At 44.3% G+C, this 27,862-nt stretch overlaps 1 protein-coding gene across 11 annotated transcripts; it reads right to left on the reverse strand.

The window, feature by feature from the left end:
• Window positions 1-14: 14 nt before the first annotated feature.
• On the reverse strand, window positions 15-27,852 carry LOC106603563 (nuclear pore complex protein Nup98-Nup96). 11 transcript variants are annotated; one of them, XM_014197418.2, is made up of 33 exons: window positions 27,618-27,852; window positions 26,444-26,572; window positions 26,168-26,266; window positions 25,146-25,193; window positions 22,810-22,995; window positions 22,057-22,199; window positions 19,798-19,905; window positions 19,458-19,644; window positions 19,186-19,361; window positions 18,965-19,108; window positions 18,731-18,863; window positions 13,046-13,138; window positions 12,671-12,808; window positions 11,833-12,154; window positions 11,437-11,556; window positions 11,207-11,357; window positions 10,848-11,040; window positions 10,620-10,758; window positions 10,189-10,366; window positions 9,950-10,105; window positions 8,264-8,482; window positions 8,043-8,172; window positions 7,592-7,845; window positions 7,002-7,183; window positions 6,109-6,341; window positions 5,646-5,906; window positions 5,281-5,438; window positions 4,799-5,082; window positions 4,348-4,569; window positions 2,291-2,532; window positions 2,046-2,200; window positions 1,375-1,486; window positions 15-1,298 (listed from the first exon to the last, which is right to left on the reverse strand). In XM_014197418.2, the coding sequence occupies exons 2-33, from the start codon at window positions 26,520-26,522 to the stop codon at window positions 1,111-1,113; spliced, it is 5,433 nt and encodes a 1,810-aa protein (XP_014052893.2). In that variant the 5' UTR covers window positions 26,523-26,572; window positions 27,618-27,852; the 3' UTR covers window positions 15-1,110. The 11 variants fall into 11 exon arrangements, with proteins under 11 accessions (XP_014052893.2, XP_014052890.2, XP_014052889.2 ...); XM_014197415.2 differs by having other exon boundaries at window positions 18,731-18,866; window positions 26,444-26,550; window positions 27,618-27,851; XM_014197414.2 differs by having other exon boundaries at window positions 18,731-18,866; window positions 27,618-27,851.
• Window positions 27,853-27,862: the final 10 nt, after the last annotated feature.

Consider the following 27,862-nt stretch of genomic DNA (forward strand, 5'->3'; position numbering starts at 1 on the left):
ATTGTTGAATACAATTCAGGACAAAATAGAATGCATTTTATTCAGACTAATAAAAATCTTATCACCATCACAATCGTGCACAAAGCAACGGCAGCAACAGAAGTCCGGAGACCCTCCTCGTAAAAGGCACTGTGCGCGAGGGGAGAGGTCTCCCACCCAAAATATACTGCGGCAGCAGCACAACAATCAATAAGTACAAAGGATGAGAATGGAGGGTGTGTGACTGAAGGTAACACCAAGGACTTGTAAATGATATTTAAAATATCTTTCAAACTCCTTGCAAAGACCAGAGAAAATGGATTGGCTCATTAAAAACAAACTATTGTTGGATCACTGATTACAAAAAACAGCTCTGGTAGTCCCCCATAAAATAGAAATCTGAAACATATTTGTGATGAAGTGCTAGTTAGATTCCATTCCAATACACTACACACATACTCAGTTTCAGCCAATATACAAAAAGAACCTACAAAAATATAACTTTATCCATTCTCATTTTACATTTTCTCTGTCTTTTGGTATCCAAAAACAAGAATTGTTCATTTCAAGCCTGCTATTTGTACAATATTACATGAGTCTCCTCCATTTTCAGCTAGATAGAGCTTCCCTATGTATACACATATTGACAGTTCATCCCTGACAGCTCCCTAACCAATCTTACTATAATGACCTTTAAGTTTCCACGTTGATGTAAAACAAGTCAAACAAACAGTTTGCAGAAAGCATTTATACTGGCGGTACACACACCAGCCAATGAGATTTGACCCTGTTTAAAAGGGACAAAGTTGGGAAAGGTGAGTATTAGGAGGGTTCAGCAGTTCAATATTTAAACACATCTTACACAAAACTAAGTACAACAGAGCTATACAAAAAAAACTTGCAAGTCATTCATTTCCACACACACACAGGAAAGCTTCATCCAATAATCTTGTGCCACTTTCTTCAGGAGAAACCAAAGTCCCAAAGGAGCACTCTTCAAGTCCATCGCTGCATTCTCAACCAAACCCCAGTAGTTCTACTAAACTGTCCCAGATAGTCCCCTTCTACCCCCACTGTTCTCATTGGCTTCCAACAAACTACCTCAGTTGCCATTGGGCAGGGGGCAGATCATTAGCTGACAATGAGCTGTCTCAGGTATGATTGGGTGAGACTGCGGAGCTCCTCGAGAGCATAGTCCTCGGGCATGGGCAGACGGCCGATGTTGGACGCAAGCTGGGACAAGGGGATCTCGCCACCCTCACCACCCTGCTGCAGACTCAACACCACACGCAGGATGTTAGCCACACGCTTGGCCATCTCTGGAGACAGGAGAGAGAACAGGGTTAGATAGATATAGGAACACACACACTAAAGCAGACAGCTTGATCTCCTCACCTGATTGGGCGAGGCGGTCCTTGGCGGTGGAGCAAGGGAGGAGCTCTATCCTGCTGCAGAGTGATGCCACCTCAGTGTGTAGACGCTCCAGCTCATAACCAGTACTGTCCATCTGAACACACACACAAAGAGAGAGAGACTCATTAATATACCATTCCAGCTGATAAACAGCAATGTTAATCTGAGTACACAGTAGAAACACTCTCCCATTAACATGCCAAAAGACACCTAAATGTGCGAGTGCTCCAGCTCATAGCCACTATTGTCCATCTGTATATGACAGAGATAAATAATCAGGAGATTAGCAGCACTTATAATTGGCTAACATAATTGGACAGTAATGGAGTCAACATAATGAAGACGACAGACAAGTGGACGCTAGCTGATGCGCTGTGGGACTAGCTTTCAAATGTCTGGACACGTGCTGATTATTTTGCAAATTTCAAGGTGAATTTTAGGTTAATTGAGCTGGGATATTGTGGTGACGACTTTTTTCTGTGTCTTTTGGGAATCATGACGGCACATGGCTACAGCTAGCTCAACAGATTTAGGACAATATAACAGACAAATTTAGATTTGGGGGTTAGAAATCTTTAGTGCGCAGACAAAATCCCCCAAACTCAGTATGGTATGCATGTCTGTTGTAGTCTAGTCCAGACAGACACACGTACCTGTTGTATGGCGTGTAGGGTCTGTATGACTCTGATGTAGTCCAGGTAGACTCTGCCTGCCGTGTCCCAGTCCTGGATCACAGCACTGCGCTCAGGAACTGCAAGCCCCTCCAAGAACTCCAAGAGGTACTCATGGTTATCATTAATGATGCAATCTACAGGGGGAAATCGCACAGAGACAGGGGAACAGGGTTAGAGGTTGTCTGGGTGGGTGTGTGTGTGCGCGCGTGTGTTTACATGCACACCTGAGGCAAGGTGCTGTATGACCAGACTGTGGCAGAGGTTCCAGTGTCCTGCTCTGTACAGGTGAAGGGCCTCTCCGTGTCTGTCTGTGTCTCTTCTGGCTCTGGTAGCTTTGGCCTGGTGGAGCCACTGTCCTGGGATCAGTAGTCTCTCTGTGAGAAATTGCTCTTTCGTGGCAGACTCCTCCGTCTCCAGCAGGGGGCAGTGCAGCTGCAGCATCTCCCTCACCGCCCGCTCACGCAGCCTGGACAGAGGAGAAAGACATGTAAAGTCCGATGAAGTTAACAAGCTAACATGTTTTAAGTTCTCCAACAGTGCTTGCTCACGTAATGTGTAAGCTTTCCTGAGACATTATTACTTCCTTTAGCTCACCGAGCACAGAGGGCTAACACATTGCTCAGATGAGTCGGGTTTGAACTTTGAACACAGCTGGTCACAGTAGCACTTGTGAGATTATGATGAATCCAGGTTATCTGCTGAGAGCACTGACCCTCAAATTCTCCTCAACTTAACCTTCCTCATGACTAGGCGTCAAGTAGCCTGGCGGGTAGGATCATTGGGCCAACAACCGAAAGGTTACTTGATCAAACCCCTAAAGCTGACAAGGTAAAAATGTGTCATTCTTCCCCCGAGCAAGGCGGTTAACCCACTGTTCCCTGGGTACCGAAGATGTGGATGTCGAATAAGGCAGCCCCCAGCACCTCTGATTCAGAGGGGTTGGGTTAAATGCAGAAGACACATTTCAGTTGTACAACTAACTAGGTATACCCCTTTCCCTAATAAGCAAACCACATGTGTCTGTATGAGTGTAATACATCTCACACACACACACACAAATTAGTGGCTTCAGCTATTTCAGCCACACCCTTTGCTGACAGGTGTATAAAATTGAGCACACAGCCATGCGATCTCCATAGAAAAACATTGGTAGTAGAATGGCCTTACTGAAGAACTCTTATGTTCAACGTGGCACCGTCATAGGATGCCACCTTTCCAACAAGTCAGTTTGTCAAATTTCTGCACTGGTCAACTAAGCTGTTATTGTGAAGTGGAAACATCTAGGAGCAACAACGGCACAGCTGCGAAGTGGTAGGCCATACAACCTCAAAACGGGACCGCTGAAGAGCATAAAAATAGTCCGTCCCTGGTTGCAACACTCACTACAGAGTTCCCAAACTGCCTCTGGAAGCAACGTTAGCACAAGAACTGTTAGTCAGGAGCTGCATGAAATGGGTTTCCATGGGAACTTGTTCTCAACTAGCTTACCTGGTTAAATGAAGGTAAAATAAAAATAAAATGGACGAGCAGCCGCAAACAAGCCTAAGATTACCATGCGTAATGCCAAGGGTCGGCTGGAGTGGTGTAAAGCTCGCCACTATTGACTCCGGAGCAGTGGAAAATGTGCTCTCTCGAGTGATAAATCACACTTCACCATTTGGAAGTCAGACGGACGAATCTGGGTTTGGCGGATGCCAGGAGAACGCTACCTGCCCCAATGCATAGTGCCAACTATAAAGTTTAGGGGAGGAGGAATAATGGTCTGGGGCTGTTTTTCGTGGTTTGAGCTAGGCCTCTTAGTTCCAGTGAAGGGAAAGCTTAATGCTACAGCATACAATGACATTGTAGACAATTCTGTGCTTCCAACTTTGTTTGGGAAAGGCCCTTTCCTGTTTCAGCATGACAATGCCCAAATGCACAAAGCGAGGTCCATACAGAAATGAGATTGGTGTGGAAGAACTTGACTGGCCTGCACAGAGCTCTGACCTCAACCTCATTGAACACCTTTGGGATGAATTGGAATGCAGACTGCGAGCCAGGCCTAATCGCCTAACATCAGTACCCGACCTCACTAATGCGCGTGGCTGAATGGAAGCAAGGGGTCTGTGCGTGATGAAGTCCCCGCAGCAATGTTCCAACATCTAGTGGAAAGCCTTCCCAGAAGAGTGGAGGCTGTTACGGTAGCAAAGGGGGGACCAACTCCATATTAATGCCCATGATTTTGGAATGAAATGTTCGACAAACAGGTGTCCACATACTTTTGGTCATGTAGTGTACGTACGTGTTGTCAGGTATGTGCAGCAGTACGTAGATGGCCATGTCCCAGAGGCCAGCACTCTCCAGCTGGGCAGCATAGCTGGTGTGTATGAGGCCCTGTCGGGCGGGGCTGAGGTGTGTGTAGTGCAGCGCCTGCAGGACCGACCACAGGTGCCAGCTCAGACGGTAGTCAAGACGCTCCCATGTCACCGCCAGGGGGTCCAACAACTGCTGCAGGCTGTAGTGCCTGGGAGGGAGAGGGAGCCATCAATTAAACCCGACTCTAGAGGTAGTTTACTGTTATTCTGTTAAATCTGCTTGAGAATAATAATAAATGTAGGATTAGTTCTAGTCAGAGAAACCTACAGCCCCACTCCACCCCTTAGTAAAGCAACATTATTTATTTTGAGAAACATATACAGTGCATTGTGGGAAGTGTATGTAGGCGCAGTGTGTTGTGGGTAGTGTAGTAGTACCTGTCGCTGTAGAGTTTGAGCAGGTGGAAGCAGATATCGTAAAGCGGCCGTTTAGACTCTTCCTCCTCCATGTCCGGCTGGTCTGATTGGTTGAGGTAGGGGGGAAGGGGGGCGCAGGCGTACTTCTGACCCTCAGCAGAGCCCTGGAAGGCAGCCTCGTACTTGGCCAGGGCTTCAGCAATGGAGGCGGTGGGAGGCAGCATGTACCACAGGTGGACCGCCATACAACGCTTCCAGTCTAGTTCTGAACACACGTTCACCACACAGTCTGTAGACTGCCACACCTAGAGAGACCAGTACATACAGCTCAGAAAACATTTATCATTCATGTATTTTCCAACAAATGATGTGGATTGCAAAACCTACACACACACACACACACACACACACACACACACACACACACACACACACACGACAATCCAGTTAATGGCGGTCTGAACACAACGAACGGCAACAGCTGGACACACACAGTTACTTACAGGTTTCCCAGCGAGAAGGGCAAAGATCCGTAGCCTCTCCTCTGGCAGGAAAGCGTCTGTCTGCATCCTGTTCCAGTCTCCAAGCTGCAGTGCCAGCAGCTCCCGGCCGTACTGAGAGCCCACCGCCTGGGACAGCAGCAGGGAGAGACGGTGGTCCCCTACACACAGGTTTAAGACAACTTAATGAGATCCTAGAACCTGTCCCAACGGTTTCGTAAGACACCACTTGTATGCAGCAGGGTTTAGCTTCCTACCCCTCCCCTCCTCCATCCATCCATCTATCCGATCTCCCTTCCTTCCTCAACATCCCCTCAATTTCCAATCCCCCCCACCTCTGTCACCCCTCCAATCCCCCCTCTCCTCACCACTCTTCTGAGCCAGCCTGCAGGCGTCACTGATCCGGTGTCCAGTCAGGTAGCTAAAGATGGCCTCCACGTTTCCTCCCCCCTGGTTCAGGCCCACTTCCTGCTCAATCCTCTGGGTGGCACTGTGGGACAGCCAGGCTGAGAAGCTCCTTCTCCTCTCCATCTGCTGCAGGTAGTCACTGGTACCAGGCCCTGTCGAACACCGTCGGCCCCATAGGGCCTCACACAGAGTCCACACCTGAGCCCAGTGACCCAGGACTGCTACAGGGAGATGGACATAAAGAGGATAGCATTAGCAAGCATATATTTTTTATATATCTGAACACATCGAGATCGCCATGGGAGAGGATTAAAACAGAAATATACAGGGGTGATGTCAGAATAATAGGGAAGTTTTGGAATTGGACCAATAATGAATGTGCACCATCTACCATCGTGTGTGTGTGTGTGTTGCCTCTCTTACCATCTCCAGCACCAGCCTCCTGGTTGAGGTCATTAATCCACTCTGCATACTCGTGCAGGGCGGCCACACCGCTCTGGGGCTGGATGAAGGGGCAGGCCCCCTCTGTACTGATGCTGCTGTGCTTCAGGCTGATCTCCAGGGGCCGCTGGTACATCGCCTGGCTCTCCTCACTGTCCCGCGGCTCCAGACCAACCACCTGCTCGATCACCACCTTGAATGGACTGTCTGACAGTCTGTACAGTGAAAGACAGAAAGATGGGGAGAAAGATGGATATAGAGGAGAGGAAGGAGGAATGTTTAGGCTTTAGTTTCGATCTCTCTAAACAAACCTCAACTCCTTTCATACAAGTCTGGATCCCATTCCCACACTCCTACTGTGTAGATTTATTTATTTATTTAACCCTTATTTTACTAGTAAGTTGACAGACCAAATTCTCATTTACAGCAACAACCTGGGGAATGCTTACAGGGGAGAGAAGAGCCAAATTGGAAGCTGGGGATGATTAGGTGACCATGATGGTATGAGGGCCAGATTGGGAATTTAGCTTGGACACCCAGGTTAACAATACTCTTACGATAAGTGCCATGGGATCTTTAGTGACCACAGAGTTAGGACACCCGTTTAACGTCCCATCTGAAAGACGGCACCCTACACAGGGCAATGTACCCTATCACTGCCCTGGGGCATTGGGATATTTTTTTTAAGACCAGAGGAAAGAGTGCCTCCTATTGGCCCTCAAACACCATTTCGAGCAGCATCTGGTCTCACAGTCAGGGACTGACCAGGACCAACCCTGCTTAGCTTCAGAGGCAAGCCAGCAGTGGGATGCATGGAGGTATGCTGCGGGTCAAGTGGTCTGATGACAGTGGTCTGGTGTGTGTGTGTTGCTTACTGTCTACTCTTGGTAGGTTTGGGCAGGAATCCAAAGCCTGCAGCTCCTGTGTCTCCGTGGTCCTGCTCCTTGTCCCCGGCCCCACTTAGCCCGTCTCCACAGTGGACCAGAGTCCAGCCAGGACCCCAGCCCACCCGAAATGACCGGCCCGTGAACAAAGCCGCATCCATCAGAAGACGGCCCTGGATGGATGGGAATGGATTGATTACAACAACCCGTACTTTACAGCCCAATTCACACATAATAAAACAGTGGAATCATTAAAATTATCCAGCAAATCTCAATGTTATTGATGTAAGTTTCATTTCTTTGCCCCATGTACATCTGAATGTATACTTGTGTAAATCAGTCTACTGTACCTGATATTTCAACTCTTAACTATTACAATTGTATGATGAAGTGTCTAGCAAAAATTCCAGTAACTTTCCCCAAACTCCCAGGTTTTCCAGAAATCCTGGTTGGAGGATTCCAGATTTCCTACTCAGTCCCTCTTAATTCTGTTAATCTTCCAACCAGGAGTTTTGGAAAAACCTGGGAATTTGGGGAAAGTTCCAGGAAATGTAATACATTAGCTTTATTTCTATCAATACCTTCCCCAGTGTGACTGAGTTCTCTGGGTCCACAGGTCCCCCCAGGCGCCGAGCCCCTACTGTCCGTACAGTGGCCTCGGCCGGTGGGGCTGGCAAAAGAAAAGAGGGCCAGGGGGAGACCCGCGACGACTCAGGCACCGCCGGTGACACCCGAGACATGGACAGCCTGCCGGGAAGGCCCCCACCGAAGGGCACGTCAGGCAGCTGAAAGAAGAGACCGGCACCGCTGAAACGAGTCTGCAGGAGACCACCGACTGGAGGGAGAGAAAGCAAAGGGGGGAGCTCGATGAACACAATCCAAGTAAACCACCTTTAATTCATCCAATAATAAAGCTTCATTCAGAAGGACTGCTATATTAGCATTTTAGGCCTGTTAGGGTCTGTAAGTAAAGGATGGTGACTGTTTGTGAGGGTATAAAATCAGTGTTTGGGCTGTGTGTGAGATACTTACTGGAGGGCCTGCCCTGCGTGCCAGGCAGGTGGATGCGAGGAGAGGCCACGTCTAGAGAACTTGTCATCCCTCCCTGCTCCTGGAACATGTCACCATCATCGTCCTCAGCAAACAGGGATGCCTTCATAATCTGAGAAAAGAGAAACACATGCTACCGTCATGAAGTGAGTGAGGGAAAAAACACCACCCACCCACACCATTAAACAAGTAGAGCATGTTACCTGCAGTGTGTGAGGGTTGATCCCCAGCGAGGAGGCGATCTGACTGGACGCTGAGACAGAGTCGTGTTCCGTAGGGGTCACATTCCCCACTCGACTTCCCTTCTCCCCCATGCAACTCTCCCCTTCCTCCTCCCCCAACATGATCTCCCCTGGGGCATCTTGGGTAATGTCGGCCATATCACTGTCCACCTCCGACACGCGATTCAGTACTGCTGTGGACTGTACACAGCGTGTCGACAAACGACACAGCAGGGAAAGTGCCGCCAAACACCAAGAAGAGACAGACACACAGACAAAATCAATTTAGTGTAATCAGATTACGTAAGTAAATGTAAAAATGTCAGTATCTGTATTCAGAGCAGTTGGTTCCAGGTCAGTGAGCTTCACTGGTCTGAGCAGATGGTACAGGTGTGTGGACTAGAAGACCACATATGGTGGACATCACTCTCAATAAGCATTATATTCTTCTCTACATACACAAGTCTGACAAACCAGCAGAATGTCATCTTTAAATCAGTTTATTTCATAGCATTATCAGATATCACAGATGTATATAGGAGCAGTTTTTACAAAATAAGATAAGTCGTAGCTTGATCCAATAATACACCAAGAGTAGTAGTTGTAGTTTCTTAAACCCTCAACCAGACAGAAGACCTAATCCTGAATATATTCTGCAGGACTGGCAGAGTTGCCCAAGAACCGCAGGTTATCGCACATCACTCATCTTTGGTAACTTTTTTAAAGCTTGATTGACAAAAAAAGCTAAAACATAAGCAACTATGAATCTGTGAAGAGATTTTTCAGGTTTAACATCTCTGCATTAATACTGGATTTTAATGAGGTACAACCATGGTAATGTGATGTTTTCTGAAGTTACCATAATCAGTATTAAACCGTTTGTAAATTTTGACTTTAAACACCTAGCAGATGAGACTAACAGTTGGTAAAAGAAATATTATACAATACAAACTTAATTTAAGAAAAAAAATATATATACTACAGTGTTAAAACATTTCCTTAAGTCAGTTGGATTTATTTTTATCCAAAAACCTCATTCAACACTTAGCCCTAAAAACATGTTATTTTCAATCCAACAATTACTTCATGCCTTTGCTAGTGATCCAGGTTGATGTTAAGCTCAGGATATTTAAGATTTAGAGAACAGATGAAGGTGTGCATTCTGAATCGGTTGTGAGGGACAGAACTTAACCACTAACCAGGACTAACAGACTTGTGCAATCCACCCTGCCCACCTCCTGTCTGTGATTGATGAGTTGTGGCACCTCAGGTACCGATGAACCTGGGCGGAGAGGAGAACTCAGACCTCCCCACAACACTGATAAATAGAACATGTGGATGTTTCCCATCTCATCATGTGATGTCAGATTGATGTTTAAGAGCCTTATTGGGGTGCAGAGACCACCATCATCCAGGGCTACCAAACGTAAAACCTTTTTCATAGAAACCTATTGAATACCACCCATAATAGGAGTGGTGAAACAGAGATATAGGCAGAGGACCCAAAGCACTGCATGTGGTTGTAATGGTAGCGAAAAGGAAACACTGCTTCTGTTCAGATCATCGGGTATATTTAGGTTGTATATTGACTAAGGCCATTCAGGTGATGTAGAGAGCAGCGAGTACTGACTGTCAGTGTGGGTGGGCGCACTGTGCTGCTCAGTCTACCTGAGCCTGTGGTGCCACCTGCTGCTGGGAGTGAGGCAGCTGCTGCAGCCCTGGTGGAAGTCTTGTTGCCGTCTTCAGCTTCTTGGAGTCCACTTTGAGAGGGACTTCCTCATCCTCGTCAGAGTCCTGCAGGCCATACTTAGAGAAATGGGCCACCTGCAGACACAGGGAGAGAAGAGTTAGACATGGAAGGGAGAAATTGATTCACACAGACTGTGTGTGTGTCGAGGCATGCTTACCTCAAACACCCAGGACCCTGTCTCGGGGCGGTACTCGAGGAAGCGGGCGCCCTGTTTGCGTGAGGCGTTCTCCAGGCGACCCTCGTAGTTCATCTCAGACAGACGCTCAGGGCTCTTTATTTGAGTACAGGTGGTCTTATCATTAGGCCACACCCCATCCAGAGTCACCTCTGCTCGCCTGGGAGAGGGGACGAGTGAGGGAGAAAGAGATAAGAATATGGGGTTAGTAAAGAATTGTGGTAAAGGATGAGAGAAAGGGAGAGGAAATAAGGAGAATATTAACTTGAGTTATGCCTCAGCTGTGATCACTATCAGAATATATGTCAAATCAGTTTATGACGTCTGTGATGATGGCATTACAAGGAAACTGATAACGACAATGCCCCCACTGTGAAGGGGAGAAAGAGCCCCTGTCCCATCCTGTCACTGACCTGTTGAGCCCCTCCCCCTCAGCGGGCTTGTTCTTGTCGTCGAGGTAGACGATGACCTCTTTACGTCTGAAGTGGACAATCTCATCCAGGTTCAGCCCCGTCACGTTCACCTCACCATGGAAGAACACAGAGCCATAACCTGAGAGCCAATCAGAGAGCAGAGCAGTGAGCTACCGACCAATATGTTTTAAAGAGCAGTGTCCACCCGACCAATCCAGAGAGTCTTACCTTTTCTGCCCACGGTGAAGTTTTCCACCACACACACCCCGTTTTCGTCCACCATTTTGGCCAGCTCATTCATGGCAGGGATGGTGTAGTAGCCCACACGGCCCAGAACAATACCTGCAGGGTGGGGGGGGCCCTCCTCCACTCGCTCCTCCTGTATGGAGTCATCTCCCAGCGATATGTCCTCACTGCTCACCTGAAATCAGAGGAGGCAGGTTCAGAACAGTCATGTCAAAAATGTCTAAAGTAGTGCACTATCTGAGGAGCATGGCCCAAAAAAGAAGTGCCCTTTATGGGGAATCAGGTGTCATTTGAGACAACCATATTCACTGTCTGTCTACTCCTTTTTACTATCAGCTCACCTCTAGCCCGTTCCTGCCCCCAGCCCCCACCCTATGGGCATTGAGCTCTGAAATGGTGTCCTGCAGGCTGGGCTTGGCGTAGAACTTGTTGATCTCCAGGTCGTCCTCGGCTCCTCCCTCCACCACATCATCATCCTCGTCCACACTGGCACTGTAGGTGAGACACATGGTCAGCAACCAACACTCCACAGATAAATATTTGAAATGTTAACTCTGTGTGTGTGTCTGACCCGAGTCCGTTGAGGGGGTACTCTGGTGGAGAGGACAGGTCGTCGGAGTCTCTGTTGATTGGGCTGCTGTACAGGCTGCTGCCATTCAGGTTCTTCAGCACCAGCTTCTTGATGCTCTTCCTAGTTTATAACACCACAGAGAAACATAGATCAGACAACATACACAGATCAACTAACATACACATCAGATACCATACACCAACATCACAGTCAGCAGACAGACAGAAGCATATAGATGCAGCTCATACAAGACGTTACATACAAGAGGTGAAAAGCTATTGAAAATCAAGTTCTAGTATCCGCTAAGAAAAACAGAAAACAGCTGAATTCAGTAAATCAGTGGAAACAGAAACATGTGAACTAGTTAGAAGCGAATTTCCACATACAGACACCTACCTGGGCATGAAGGCTCCGTTGGTAAGAGAAGGCTCATCGTCATCCAACCCATCAAACAGCTGGGACTTGGAGGAGCCCGATGATGTCAGAGCTTTGGGCCGCACACGTGTCGCAGGTCGCGGTGTCAGTTTGTAGTGAGTTGGAGTGGTCAACGCCTTCTGGGCCACCGGATTGGTGGGCTTCAGACGCTCCTCCTTCTTCTTGGGATCAGAGAGGGGGTTTCTGAAGAGGGGGGAGTCTTCGAAGGGGGAGTAGGCCAGAGCATTGATCTGCTGCTGCAGCACTGCCTGCTGGGCCGCCACCGCGTTAGGGTCCGTCACCGCTGAGTAGAGAGACAAGTGAAACAGGCATTAAGAATTGGGAAGTTCACACCACATTGTGTAATGCTATCCAGACAGTTTCTTCAGTACACTAAAAGAGTAATATAACTAGGTACTAGAGCAGTGGTTTTCAAAGTCGGGCTGGCGGGGAAACTGCAGTGGGGAGATTAAGAGTACAGATTGTATGGGACAACAAACGTTTTTTTGAGAAAAACAATTTGAAAATATACAATTGTATTGAGTAAATGTATTCAGTGGTTTCTTTTCATTTTGATAAGTGATACAAATGCAATGAATTTAAGCTTATTTGTTGATGTAAAAATCTAAATGAACTGATTGTAAGGTTGTGTCATTAGATTTGGGGTGTGGTGGGGTCGCAATAAATTATTGGGGGGGAGATAGGGCCCCGGCTGAAAAAGTTTGAATACCACTGTCCTAGAGGAAAAGGCGAGGGATGTGCTTTCACATTGAGCTTCAGACTGGATAGAGTGGTGGTGATAGACGGAAGTGGTATTTACCAACGGGCTGTTGTGGCGCTCCGAAGCCCAGAGTGCTGTTTCCAGTGCTGAATCCCTGCACTCCAAAACCTCCCATTGTTCCCAGAGTGGAACCCAGCGTCTTGTTATTCCCAAACAGAGACATCTGGCCAGTGCCTACTGTTGACAAACACAGAACACACACGCTCAGAGAAACACAGACTAATGACTGACATAATGAAGACTCCGATAAAACGCATCCAAAAAGGCAGGTCTTTGTTTTTGCTATTTTTTACGTGATGGATATTTGATGCATTTGTGGTTTAATTATCATCTTCCATATGATACATGAGAAGTTAACATTATATGTATGCCAGGCCTATTGTGCTCTGGAAGTGTCATCCGTTCCGTTCATACCTGCTCCAAAGCTGGCTCCCAGGCCGGTCCCTAGTCCTCCTGCTGCAGTCTTGTTCCCAAAAAGGCTTCCGGCAGCAGCAGTGGGTCCAAAACCTTCACACAACACAGAAAGAAGAACAACATGGTCACTGACATAGCCAATAGTATCATCTATAAGTTGAGCTGGGCGATATGGCCAAAATATCATATCACAATATTTCTCATGTTTTTACCGTATAACGGTCTCTAATATTTTTTAACAATGAAAGTTCTAAATATGCTTTATGAGTAGTAATTAGAAGGTGATTTCAGTGGCTCTCTCCAGTCCAGTTGTTTATAAAGTTCAATCCAACTTCAAACATGTTCATGAATTTCTGCATTTTTGTTATTTCCACACTGTGCCACACAGAGCAGCGTGATGTGCAAAACATCTAGGCCTAGTAAATTGGTGAACGGTTGGAAAATAGAATGATTAATCAAATTCTAGTTGGAATATAGTGGGCAGCACCTTGAATACATTGTTGTTTGACATGACAACGAACGAATAAGCCAGAGACTAATTATTGACAGGGTAGGAACCAAAGTGTTGGTCAGTGTTTCCAGGGGAGCCTAATTAGATGTTATATTACACATTCTTACCTCATGTATCTGGATAGCTAGCTAACATTCATGCTTTGTCTATTTCTCTCAGATTTAAAAGATACCGTTGCACAAACATGCTCATCTATGCCTACACCAGTACTGGTACCAGGCTGTATTAGCTAGCTACATTTGCTCTGACATTTTGCAAGCTAGCTAGCCAGCTAACTAGCAATTAGTGTCCAACAATTTATTTTGGCCAGAACTTGCTAAAAAATTACAAACAAGCAGTAGTTTGCAGACAAGATACACAAACTAATAGGGATGGGAATGATTAATTGAATTGATGTCTGTTCGAAAACTATCTTTAACCATAGATAAAATTATACTGTAAAATTACTTGGTGGAATGTACTTTGTGGCTGCCCGAATGGGCAAGTGAAATTGTGTCCACTTTTTTTTTTTTTGTCTTGAAGACATTAATTTCCATTTGTACATGTGCATTTACAGGGTAAAAAAAAAAAATGAAAGGCTAAGTAACACAGTCCTTCTCCTCAAATTCCCTTTCCCCTCTAAGGCTCACTCAATTGCATTCCAATCGCTCCCACAAGCTCCCGTTAGGGCTACAGAAATAAATGCCTATAAAAACATAACTGACAAGATAGACAAGCTACATTCTTTGCCAAATGATGCTAGTTTTATTACAAATTCAAAATAGAAAAGTTGATTGAAGTAGGGAAATACTGTATGTGTGTTCCAACAACGAGCTACCGTTTTGGAATAATTGCATCCCATCTTTTTTCCGCTTAGGCTACTTTGCGAACTTCTAGTGCCATTTAGAATTGGTTAGCCTAGGCTATAACCCCTAAACATAGGTTCCACGCTGAAAATATGTAAAATAAAAAAGTGAAATTCACTAGAGCGAAATGCAGGCCAGAGAAACTAGATAATAATTACACCAAAGCAGTGTAAAATATCCAGTCAGAAAATATTGTATATCTTTCGCTCTGTTGTATGCATAGCCATTAGGCTTATAGCATACACCTATTGTTTTTATATAAACGTACACTCCTTAACTACTGTATCTTGTAGCTGTTAAAAATATTTTTAAAAACACCTATATTGCATTATCTCTCCATTTGATAGGCTAGGATTCATTGCAGGCAGAGGGGTTGGGTTAAATGCAGAAGACACATTCAGTTGTACAACTGACTAGGTATCCCCCTTTCTCCCGATTAAACAATGAATATAACAGAGTTCCATCTCAACAAATTACTTGAATAGCCTAAAAACGTAAGGTAGCAAGGGGACTAATAATGACAAACAATATCAATAATTTTTCTATAGGCTATGACAACCCTACTAACAAAGAAATTATCCATGTGGACCATTAAAAAAAAAAAAAGAGAAAAAAAAAATACATTTTTTAAGACTCCATGCGAGGTTGAAAACCAAATGGCCAATAACATATCCTCCTACTAGGCCTATCATAAAAGCTTTAAGGCTAGTTAAAGTTATGAACAGTAGCTTATTTCTCAAATATTCTAGCCTACGAAAAGTGTTGTCCTAAAGTTGTGAACTTCAAAAATAACAATGAAAGTATAAGCTATTCTCAATCACAGCTTTATGAGAGATGGCACAAACAATGCATTTCTTATTTATTTTGAGGCAAATAAAGCAATTATTCAATGCTGAAGAATGTATGCACTCACTACTGTAAGTCGCTTTGAATAAGAGCGTCTACTAAATGTAAAAAAAAATGTATGTAAAAAAAGAAGACTTAAGACCGCGTCTATCCAGCCCATGATGTAGGCCTATAATCAAGCTCGCTACGGTAAGACTCCCGAGTGGCGTAGTGGTCTAAGACACTGCATATCACTGCAGTACCTGGTTCGAATCCAGGCTGCATCACATCCGGCCGTGATTGGGAATCCCATAGTGCAGTCCACAATTGGCCCAGTGTCTTCCGGGTTTGTAAATAAAAATGTGTTCTTAACTGACTTGCCAAGTTAAATAAAGGTTACATAAAAAAAAAAGAAAGACAGCCCGTTCCTCAGTCACTGCTCTATTATGTGCCTGCCACACAGATAGAAACAGACACGCATATAAACCTGTCCTGCTCCTCCACCCGTTAGGAATATAAAAATAAAAGATTTGCCATTACCTCATGATTGCTCCAGTTGAATTTGATTTTGCGCTATAGCTAAACTGTCGTAGCGGGTTTAAAATATATATTATTACTTTTAAATAATTTTGGGGGGTATAAAAGTTATGGGAAGATCACAACAGGTCAAAGGTTGACATCACCCAACCCTAATGCCATAGGCATGTTCCACGATATAACCAGTTGATATTATGGTTAAATACATTTTAAAATGCACTTGTTTTTTTTTTACACTATATTAAAAGAAATGGGAAAATGTAGCCATTAGGATGTGTTATCTGTAATGTTTATGATAAATTAGGCATTGTTGCGCACTGTTGGCATATAGATAGTGCCTTCAGAAAGTATACACACCCATTGACCTTTTCCACATTTTGTTGTGTTACTGCCAGAATTTTAAATTGATTACATTTAGATTTTGTTTGTCACTGGCCTACACACAAAAGCCCATAACGTCAAAGTGGAATTGTGTTTCATTTCTTTCATACAATTTGTTTTATGAAAAGCTGAAATGTCTTGAGTCAATAAATATTCAACCCCTTTATTATGGCAAGCCTAAATAAGTTGAGTAAACTAATTTGCTTAACAAGTCACATAAGTTGCATGGACTCATTATCTGCAATAATAGTGTTTAACGTAATTTTCTTTAGGACTACCTCACAGAGGCCAATGGTGACTTTAAAACCGTTACAGAGTCTAATGGCTGTGATAGGAGAAAACTGAGGATGGGTGAACAACATTGTAGTTACTCTACAATACTACCCTAATTGACAGAGGGAAAAGAAGGAAGCCAGTATAGATAAAAAATATTCCAAAATATGCATTGTTTGTAACAAGGAACTAAAGTAATATTGCAAAACATGTGGCAAAGCAATTCACTTTTCATTCTTAAAAACTTCTTAGGGCTAGACGTCCTGCTAGCGGGACAACTTCCGGGTGAAACTGGAGGGCGCGCAAATCAAATAAATAATCATACAAATTATGGATATTAAACATTTAGGTACATACAAGTGTCATATCGGTTGAAAGCTTAAATTCTTGTTCATCCAACTGCACTGTCCGATTTACAGCGAAAGCATGCCATGCGATTGATTGAGGACGGCGCCCCACATCAATATTTTTCCACCGGCACAGGTTTCATAAATTCACAAATCGCGATGAAATATTACTTCTTGAAAATCTTCCTCTGATTTGTCATCCAAAAGGGTCCCAGCTATAACATGTAGTGTCGTTTTGTTAGATAAAATCTTTCTTTATATCCCAAAAAGTACATTTAGTTGGCGCCATCAATTAGAGTAATCCACTCGTTCAACATGCAGAGAAAGGAATCCGAAAATCTACCACTAAACTTTGTTAAAACAAGTCAAAATACGTTTCTATTGACTCCTCAGATAACCTGATTCAAAAGGCACTCGCACATCTGAGCAATCTTGTTACAGGTGCATGGCAACAGTTGAAACAGGATGAATGAAAAAAGGAAACCGCACACTGTTCTTGATAGTATCACTGATATTTAATAAGCTTACGTATCGGCCTGACGGCCTTCGTCAGAGCTTTTGATAACCTAAAACCTAAAATGTAATCAAACTATAATATTTCTTATAGGAAACCGATATTAGCAGGTGCGTCTTGTCTTCATCGCGCACCCAAACATGAATTTCCAAGATTGTGTTCTTCTACTAAAACTAATTTCTTACTCGTTTTGGAAGTTACAAGCCTGAAACCTTGAACAGACTACTGACACCCTGTGGAAGCCATAGGAATTGCATCCTGTGAGCTGGAATTCATTATGCCCCTATACTTTCCATTGTAAGAGCATGGGATCTCAAAAATAATTCTGGTTGGTTTTCTTTGGACTTTCTCCCACCATATCTATTGTGTTATAGTCTCCTACATTATTTTAACATTTCTGCAAACATCAAAGTGTTTTCTTTCCAATGGTACCAATTATATGCATATCCTGGCTTCAGGGCCTGAGCAACAGGCAGTTTACTTTGGGCACGTCAGTCAGGCGGAAATTGAGAAAAAAGGACCCTAGCAAGTCTTAAAACATTTCAAATCCCCATCCCTATAAAGGAAGTGAAATTATAGAACACTTGTAGAAAGCAGAATCTTTGTCACCAACATCTTTCTGCATCTACAGAGCTGTGAAAAGGTATTTGCCCCCTTTCTAATTCTCTACTTACACATATTTTGAATACTGAATGTTATCTGATCTTCAACCAAAACCTAATATCAGATTAAAAAAAGAAACTTGAGTGAACAAATAACAATTACAAACTTATTTCATAAACAAAGTTATGAAACACCAAACACCCCTGTGTGAAAAGTAATTACCACCTGACACTCAACTGGATGTTGTGCCACCTTTACCTGCAATGACTCCAACCAAACACTTCCTGTAGTTGTTGATCAGTCTCTCACATCGCTGGGGAGGAATTTTGGCCAACCCTTCCATGCACAACTGCTTTAACTCAGCAACATTTGTGGGTTTTCAAGCATGAACTGCTCGTTTCAAGTCCTGACAACGTTAGTGGGGATTAGGTCTGGACTTTGACTAGGCCATATCAAAACGTGTTGCGTTTTTTTTTTTACTGTGGAATGCAGTGTTTGGTTCCACCAGGCATAATGGGACTCATGTCGTCCAAAAAGTGATACTTTTGACTCATCTGTCCATAGAACATGGTGTGGGAAACGGCATGCAGTAGCAGGAAGGAGAAAGACGACAAGTAGCAAACGGAGTAAACTATAGAAATGGACATTACACGTGCCAGAGTTGCAGATCACATTTGACAAACCAAACATTTAAATACCGTTATAGAATTTAAAAACCCAAACCGATCAATGCATCATACCGGTACATCGGAAAACACGGTATACCACCCAGCCCTACAGACGGTTTATTAGCATGTACTAGCCTTCGTCACACAGGTGCATACAAATAAGGGCAGATTATCAACTCACCAAAGTTGGATGTGTTGGTAGCTGTTCCGAGGCTGAGGGCAGGTTTGTTGCCGAAGAGGCCGGTGCCCGTGCCAAACGACGGGGCGCTGGTGGTGGTGGCACCAAACCCTGCCGTTTTATTACCAAACAAGCCCTGCTAGGGATAGGAGCACAGACAGACATCATATTAATAAACATCCATCATACTGTACCGAACAACTTTGTAAAGGCATGAGCAGTTGAGTCAATTAATACCTGTGTGCCGACGTTGCCGAAAGCGGTGTTGGTTTGTCCAAAGAGTCCGGTGCCTGTCCCAAAGCCCGTAGCTGGTGTGGTCTGAGCGGTGTTTCCAAACAACCCCCCTGCCTGGGACGCTGCTGTGGCCCCAAACAGACCCCCCTGGGATGGAGAAAGAGTTACTCTACTGGAATGGTACTATGTTAGGCGTGTATTAACGTGTGTGTGTAGGCTCTCACCATGGTGCTGGTTTGTTGGGGCTGGCCCATGGTGCTGGTGTTGCCGAAGGAGAAGCCTGTGTTGGGGGTGGTTGTGGCCTGGCCGAAGGGCTTGAACAGGCCGACTGCCTGCTGGGCCTGCTGGGGCTGCTGCTGCCCAAACAGACTGCCTGTGGCTGCACCAAACCCACCCGTACCTGAGGACAGAGGTGAGAGGGAGTTACAACATTCCGATAGAATTTTTTGTATTTATATTTTCTATAGGGCTCGGTCTATGGGCCTCTGTGACTTACTAGTTCCGAAGGAGTTTTTGGCCTGGCCGAAGGAGAAGCCTGTGTTAGTGGCTGAGGAGCCAAACAGCCCTGTAGCCCCCGTACTGGGGGTGGCTGCGGCTGCAGCCCCAAAGAGACCCCCTGTTGGTGCAGCCATAGGGTTAGTGGGTCCCTTCCTCCCTGCCTGGTAGTCCTCAAACCTCAGCTCCTACACAGACGCAACACACCACAAAGGAGAGAGGGGGTAAGAGAGGCCTGGCTCCATCTCAATACTCTGAAGTGGATCCCTCTCCTCATCTCTTTCCCTTCCATTTTCCCTGATCTGAGGACAGGTGAAAGTAAACGCCTAACAATGACCCACCTCCAGTGATTTGTTCTCATACTCCTTCATGGCCGTGATGCACTGGTGCTTAGTGTTGATGCTTGTCGTCACACCCCCTTTCACCATGGTGTCACTTCCTGTTGGAGGCTGGATGACAGCAGAGGAGATTCATTGGGATACAAACTCTACTGTATTAGAGCAGGTTGAACTGATTACTTGTACACATAGCAGAGAAAACTGACCTCGGAATTAGGATTACAGTAAAGAGTTGCATAGACATACAGCATTAACTACAGTACATTCCAGATGAAATAACATTTGGTACACGACACATGGCAAAGAGTCCTAGTACAGTAGTTTGGCCCAGGTGTAGTTGGCTAGCCTAGGTCACAGGGATGCAAACTAGTGAGGGCCCAAAAAGGTGAGAATAATAATTTTTGCACAGAAACACTGGAAAAATCTGTAAACTGCAAAAACATTTAGCCTATTTTCAGTATGAGGTTGTCATAATACCAACATTTTACTAACGATGTGATACCAGGCCAAGTATCACGATACCGAGTGGTAGCAGTTGTGGCCAATGGAGCGGTCTCCGACCGCAAATTTTAGAGGCCCTCCTCTTGGCCGCAGAGACTGTTGCTGTTTTAAAGCTAACTTCCTGCAATGCTACACATTTTGCCATGGCTTATGCAGTGTTCTTATGCTAGGTGAGTGACAAAACAAAAAGGACATTTTTGGCATTTTTGATTCTCACCGACTGTCCCGTTTTCATTTTGGTGATTGTAAGTTCTCAAAGATTATCTTTATTTTTAAAAATACATATAAAAACACTGAAAACTTTACACCATCATATTTTTGAGAGGCAGAAACACTGCACCTTTCACTGTATAATAGAAAAGGCTACTGCAGAAAATACCTGATTTGCACATATCCAAAGGCCTACCTGTGAGCAGGAGGAATGTTATAATGAATATACACAGAGTACAAAACAATAGAAACCCCTTCCTAATATTGAGTTGCACCCCCTTTTGCCCTCAGTACAGCCTCAATTCATTGGGACAGACTCTACAAGGTGTCGAAAGCATTCCACAGGGATTCCGGCCCATGTTAACTCCAATGCTTCCCACAGTTCTGTCAAGTTGGCCGGCTATCCTTTGGGTGGTGGACCATTCTTGATACACACGGGGAAAAGGTTGAGCGTAGAAAACCCCAGCAGTGTTGCAGTTTTTGGCAGAAAACGGTGCGCCTGGCACCTACTACCGTAGTAGTAGTAGTAATAGAAGTAGTAGGTGCCAGGCGCACCGTTCAAAGGCAGTTAAATCTTTTGTCTTGCCCATTCACCCTCTGAATGGCACACATACACAATCCATGACTCAAGCTTAAAAATCCTTCCTCAACCCATCTCCTCCCTTCATCTACACTGATTGAAGTGGACTTAACAAGTGACATCAATAAGGGATCATAGCTTTCAACTGGTCAGTCTGTCATGGAAAGAGCAGGTGTTCTTAATGTTTCCTATACTCAATGTAAATGCATAGATTATCTGCATTGTCAATTATGGCACTGAGGCGAACCATCTTTAGCCTACTGTTCAGACAACTTTACAGCCTACACAAGCTACCTCCCACACAAACTTACTCCCTCTCACACCTCCCATAAGTTAAGCAGAAACCAGAATTTTATGAACACCAGAAAAAAATATTTGATTAAGATTTAACTTACAATTACATTGATTAGGCATATGCATCCTACCTTTAAAGCATCTCTTTGAGAAGGCTATCCATTCCTTTTTTTCCTGTGCCATCCAAATGTGTGCATAGTCAAGGGTGTTAGCTAGCTAGCCATGACTAAACAAGGCCGTTTGTTATCAAAACAAAAACTTATGGCCCAGGAGTAGTTTAAAATGGCCCGTGACATGGTTTATAAAATGATATAGCACACGCGCCCATTCACGGTAGAATGGGGTTTGGGCTATAAACTTGAGGTTTTCACTTACATAAAGGCACAAGGTTGACGGTCACTGTTCTGTTCTGTTTTTCCTCTATTAACACAAACCCCATCACTGTCTGCACATCCCAGCATCAAGGCGAAATAACATCTTAAAACTGATGGGGATGCAGACAGAACGGACAGAGAGAAGCAGCAGAGTAGGCCAATGGTTGGTTAGGAGATGCGGCTGGCTGCCCACAGCTGTCACACGCGAATTTGGATAAAGCAAGCATCACTCAATGGGGACATATTCTGCGTCTACTCACCTTGTCAGTGCCCCCCAACCCAACAAACTCAGGCCAAACTCACGTTGAACTTGACAGTGGTGCCTGGCTGGGCAGCCTGCTGGGTAAACCCTGATGCTCCGAACAGGGAGGTAGACGCCCCTCCGAAAGGGTTGGAGTTGGTCGCCCCAAACAGCCCCCCACCGCTGGCCGTGCTCGTACCGAATGCTAAAAAAAATAAATACACATCATTACGATCTAATCAGACATCTATGATATCGACGTGACCCGACTAAGAAAACGCATGCCCCTCATGAGTGATCTAAAATCCTTCTGAAATGTTAGAATAATTTATTTTATTTCTATTGCGCATTTCATAATCTCAAAGCGCTTAAAAAGCATAATAAACAAGCAATACATCATGAGTAGCCTAGCTATAAAAATACATGAATATATTAAAAGAAAATAAACAAAGGTATTACACATCATGATCTCATTATACACCAGCAGAGAATCACAATTACTAGAATGGACCAGAGCCCTCTATTTACTACTATTTGGTAGGCTAAATAGAAGGCTTTGGAGTGGCCATCGGAGTGCCAGCACAAAATAATCAAAATCCAAAACAGGTTCTATTTGCCATTGTTGCACGCATGGAACTATGAGAAAGGCACAGAACTCTAAACTCACACTCCATATAGAACACCTAATATGACCATTGTCCCACCGGCCAAAGATAATTTATTTGAATGGGAATGCCTGTTGGTACTACTGATTCTAATTCTATGGTAAACCGGTTTAAAAGACCAATGCTAGACAATAAAAAAAAGAGACTGACTGCCAAAAGAGGCTGGTTTGGCGGCGCCGAAGGCATTGCCCTGCTGGGAGAAGAGTCCTCCGCCGCCGCCCGTGTTGGTGCTGCCGAACAGGCTGGTGGACGTGCCGCTGGGCGCGCCAAAGCCAAAGCCGCTACTGGTGGATGACGTCACGGGCTGGCTGAAGGTACTGGAACCAAATAGGCCACCTGGGGAGGGACACACACACCAAACTAGCTCACACACAGGTCCCTTTGGCTTATTGTAGGAGTGCACAACTCAAATTCTTGTAGGAGACCGGGCCAATGGTTTGGTTTCATGTTCACCAAGGATCCTCTAGAACTGTAGTTGTGCATTGGTGATCAAAACCAGTACAGACCTTTGGGTTCAGCTCAACTACTTTATAGGAGCCCTGATCATTTCATTCATCACAAGGAGATGTCGTCACAAAACATGCAGCCCTTCATCCCTCTCTCCACAGCTTCATTTTCTTCCTCTCACTAAGCACAAACAGGCCACTCACTCTCACATACAGTTGAAGTCGGAAGTTTACATACACTTAGGTTGGAGTCATTAAAACTTGTTTTTCAACCACTCCACAAATTTCTTGTTCACAACCTATAATTTTGGCAAGTCGGTTAGGACATCTACTTCGTGCATGACAAGTAATTTTTCCAACAATTGTTTACAGACAGATTATTTCACTGTATCAAAATTGCAGTGGGTCAGAAATGTACATACACTAAGTTGACTGTGCCTTTAAACAGCTCGGAAAATTCCAGAAAAAGATGTCATGGATTTAGAAACTTCTGATAGGCTAATTGACATCCTTTCAGTCAAATGGAGGTGTACCTGTGGATGCATTTCAAGGCCTACCTTCAAACTCAGTGCCTCTTTGATTGACATCATGGGAAAATCAAAAGAAATCAGCCAAGACCTCCACAAGTTTGGTTCATCCTTGGGAGCAATTTCCAAACGCCTGAAGGTACAACATTCATCTGTACAAACAATAGTACGCAAGTATAAACACCATGGGACCACGCAGCCGTCATACCGCTTAGGAAGGAGACGCGTTCTGTCTCCTAGAGATTAACGTACTTTGGTGCGAAAAGTGCAAATCAATCCCAGAACAGCAGCAAAGGACCTTGTGAAGATGCTTGAGGAAACAGGTACAAAAGTACCTATATCCACAGTAAAACAAGTCCTATATAAACATAACCTGAAAGACCGCTCAGCAAGGAAGAAGCCACTGCTCCAAAACCGCCATAAAAAAGCCAGACTATGGTTTGCAACTGCACATGGGGACTTTTTGGAAAAATGTCCTCTGGTCTGATGAAACAAAAATAGAACTGTTTGGCCATATTGACCATCGTTTTGTTTGGAGGAAAAAGGGGGAGGCTTGCAAGCCGAAGAACACCATCCCAACCGTGAAGCACGGGGGTGGCAGCATCATGTTGTGAGTGTGCTTTGCTGCAGGAGGGACTGGTGCACTTCACAAAATAGATGGCATCATGAGGAAGGAAAATTATGTGGATATATTGAAGCAACATTTCAAGACATCAGTCAGGAAGTTAAAGCTTGGTCGAAAATGGGTCTTCTATATGGACAATAACCCCAAGCATACTTCCAAAGTTGTGGCAAAATGGCTTAAGGACAACAAAGTCAAGGTATTGAGTGGCCATTACAAAGCCCTGACCTCAATCCTATAGAAAATGTGTGGACAGAACTGAAAAAGCATGTGCGAACAAGGAGGCCTACCAACCTGACTCAGTTACACCAGCTCTGTCAGGAGGAATGGGCCAAAATTCACCCAACTTATTGTGAGAAGCTTGTGGAATGCTACCTAAAACATTTGACCCAAGTTAAACAATTTAAAGGCAATGCTACCAAATACTAATTGAGTGTATGTAAACTTCTGACCCACTGGGAATGTGATGAAAGAAATAAAAGCTGAAATAAATCAATCACTCTCTCAACTATTATTCTGACATTTCACATTCTTAAAATAAAGTGGTGATCCTAACTGACCTAAGACAGGGAATTTTTACTAGGATTAAATGTCAAGAATTGTGAAAAACTCAGTTTAAATGTATTTGGCTAAGGTATGTAAACTTCCGACTTCAACTGTATGACAATAGGGCCATACACAGTGCCACCTGTCTACATGATCACACTCCCTCTAAGAGCAGAATACAGACTGTGGCTTTGCTCCAAACACTACATATTGCATATACTTTGTATGCACGGAAGCCCCTTTTCAAGAGTATAACACCGACTGTGGGTGTCCAGGCTTTTCGTGTGTGCACAGCCGCCTGTTTAAGAGCGGGTTGTGTGTGCGTGCACGGCAGCCAATGCTTACCTCCTCTACCTGCACCAGTGTGGATTTGTTGAGGATTGGCTGTCACCACTTTTGAGAGAGTAGAGCATTACAGGGTGGGGTTAGACACACATGTATGTATGTATGTATGTATGTATGTATGTATGTATGTATGTATGTATATATATATATATATATATAAATAAACCACCACATGTCAGTAGCAGTATCACGGCGGGCACAGATAACACTCACCATCGTATATTGAATAATGGAAAAATGAGAGCACATAGTCAGCTCTCGGTCTACTGCGAGTGGCAGTGTGATCATGCAGGTTCACGGTTCAGGTAGACGTCACAGTACAAAAGCTAGTTTTAAACATGCCCAACATCGTACTTTATCAGTGCCATCACATTGAAACATATAAAACCTCCTGAATCTTTTGTTAATACACCAGTGGGAAATGTAACAACGGAATCTGTAACTTTGCTGTGGTTATGCAAGTTATACAATTAAGCAATAAGGCACGAGGGGGTGCGGTATACGGTCAATATACGACGGCTCAGGGCTGTTCTTAGGCACGATGCCCTTAGCAGTGGTTTATTGGCCATATACCACAAACCCTAAGGTGCCTTAACCCTAAGGCACCCTAAGGTGCCTTATTGCTATTATAAACGTAATTAGAAATGTTTTGTCATACCCGTGGTATACCACAACTTTCAGACAATCAGCATTCAGGGCTCAAACCACCCAGTTTATAAAATACATTATACCACAGACACCTTTCTTCTGTGGCTTTTCATTCAAATGAAGAACATGGTCACCCTAAATACTCAGATGTCAGCCATGTTAACCCCTAAACCACTGCAATGGAGAACAATAGCCTGCTCCTAAACCAAGAATGTAGTGGCAGAAACCACAGTGCATTGGGCCTCAGCTGAGATTGTAATGAAACAAAGTCTAAAGGAAAGCAGCTATGGCCCCTGTAGTACAGAATGTTAAGCAGAAGCAGATACGATATTCGCCAGGACTAGGTGGGTACTGAGGGATTAGATGTGGCAAACCTGGTTTATTCTGCGTTGCCCCAAAGAGTCCTCCAGTGTTGTTGGTCGTCCCAAACGCTGAGGCTCCGAAGCCACCTGTTGCCGCCCCAAAGCTAGTGTCTGCAAACACAGGGTCAACACCACCCCTCTTATAATCCACAACAAGTTAACTTGACTTGAGAGTGAATCCCAAAGCGAAGACATTGATGAGACAAGCGTGAAACCATAAGGGTCCTCAAGTTGTCAGGACATACATTAAAGCTAAGTGTACACCCTGCACCCACTGTTGTTACTTACTTTGTTGCCCAAATGTGGATGAAGTCCCAAATCCTCCAGTCCCTCCCCCAAAGGGAGCACCAAACGACTTGTTGAACATCTTCCCCTGCTAGTAGGACTGCATATGTCTGCTCAGCATGACAGACAGAACTTAAGTTGACATCCCCAGACACACAGAAATGACAAACAGATTTGATAGTTAGAGAGCAATTACAGTAATCACACATGTTCTAAGTTACCAATACCTAGATCGATATAGCTAGCTTTCTATGTATGATTTTTGGCGTGGGGGAAAAAATGTATGGGTCACAGTCCATATCTTTTAGGTATTCTCGTAGCCATGCAAGCGCTTGATAACTCTGGCGGGAACGCAGTAACTTGTTTACTTCAGGGTGTTAATGACGTTCACATTCCAAAAGAGGCTTCAGGCTACGAGACAGCTGATTGGGCTCAGCAACAGGTGTTTAACCTGTCTTCAATGGCATTTATGACACGTTTGCCAACATCAACAAAATATCAACTTTAGTTAGTTGCTATTTGGAACTGAGAGAAGCGTTCGTTCGTTCTGGTGTGAGGTTTCCAGAATAGTTAACTAACCACCGTCCACACATGTTCAATTCATACCACCTGCCAGTCCCCCTTCTATATTTTCCAGCGGCAAGATCGAAAGTCCATTTCGAAAGCTTTATAACAATTTAGGTAACTAAAGTTAGATATATCTAACATAGCGTCTACCAGTCGCCTGGTTTGCTAACTAACGACTGACAAAGCCAGTTAGGCGACAGAAGAATATGTTATCATCACGCTGTGGCCTGCCTGGCAGACGTCGTTAGGTAACGTTAGCTAGCTAAGCTACCTAGCTAGCGCACTACTAGCAACACATACTGATATTATTAGTAACAGTCGACGTTAGTCAGTTAGCTAACTACTGTAACTAAATTACCCAACTCCAATTGTAAAACATTGCATGAAATTAAATTATAGATCACACTAACACCGTACCCGTCGCACAAGATAAAACCAGATATGACCAGTTTAGCCTGCTAACGTTCATTGTAAACATCCGCAAATGTCGCTGGTGAGTCAGAACCACAACACTGCTAGCACGGCTAGTTGTGATGCTAATTGTGATGTTGTGCTAACACGTTAGCTTACATGGTTGAAAAAGGGATGGCAGGACAATGTTAAAACTCACCGTAAATAACACTATGGTCTATCCAGTCACAATATGGGTGAAAATAAGGTCGAAGTCTCTAAACGGGGATAGCTAACTAGCAATGCTAGTTTCCGTAACTATACTCGTCGCACAACGAGGCAATATGCGGTAAGGTGGCCAAAATGCGTCAGGTTTTGAAAATGTCTATGTGCGCCAACGTTTATTTTTTTTTTTTTTTTTGTCTTTTCCTTCTTCTTCTTATTATTATAATTTTTCTCTTTATT

This window comes from Salmo salar, chromosome ssa04, assembly GCF_905237065.1.
Source record: "Salmo salar chromosome ssa04, Ssal_v3.1, whole genome shotgun sequence".
NCBI classification, from domain to species: domain Eukaryota; kingdom Metazoa; phylum Chordata; class Actinopteri; order Salmoniformes; family Salmonidae; genus Salmo; species Salmo salar.

Coding starts and splice junctions, on each gene's coding strand:
- LOC106603563 (XM_014197415.2), bottom strand. CDS start 26,522: ATGTTCAACAAGTCGTTTGGTGCTCCCTTTGGGGGAGGGACTGGAGGA. Junction 12,809..13,045: donor GGGAGCCAGCTTTGGAGCAG/GTATGAACGGAA, acceptor GTTTGTCAACAG/TAGGCACTGGCCAGATGTCT. Junction 1,299..1,374: donor GGACCGCCTCGCCCAATCAG/GTGAGGAGATCA, acceptor TCCTGTCTCCAG/AGATGGCCAAGCGTGTGGCT.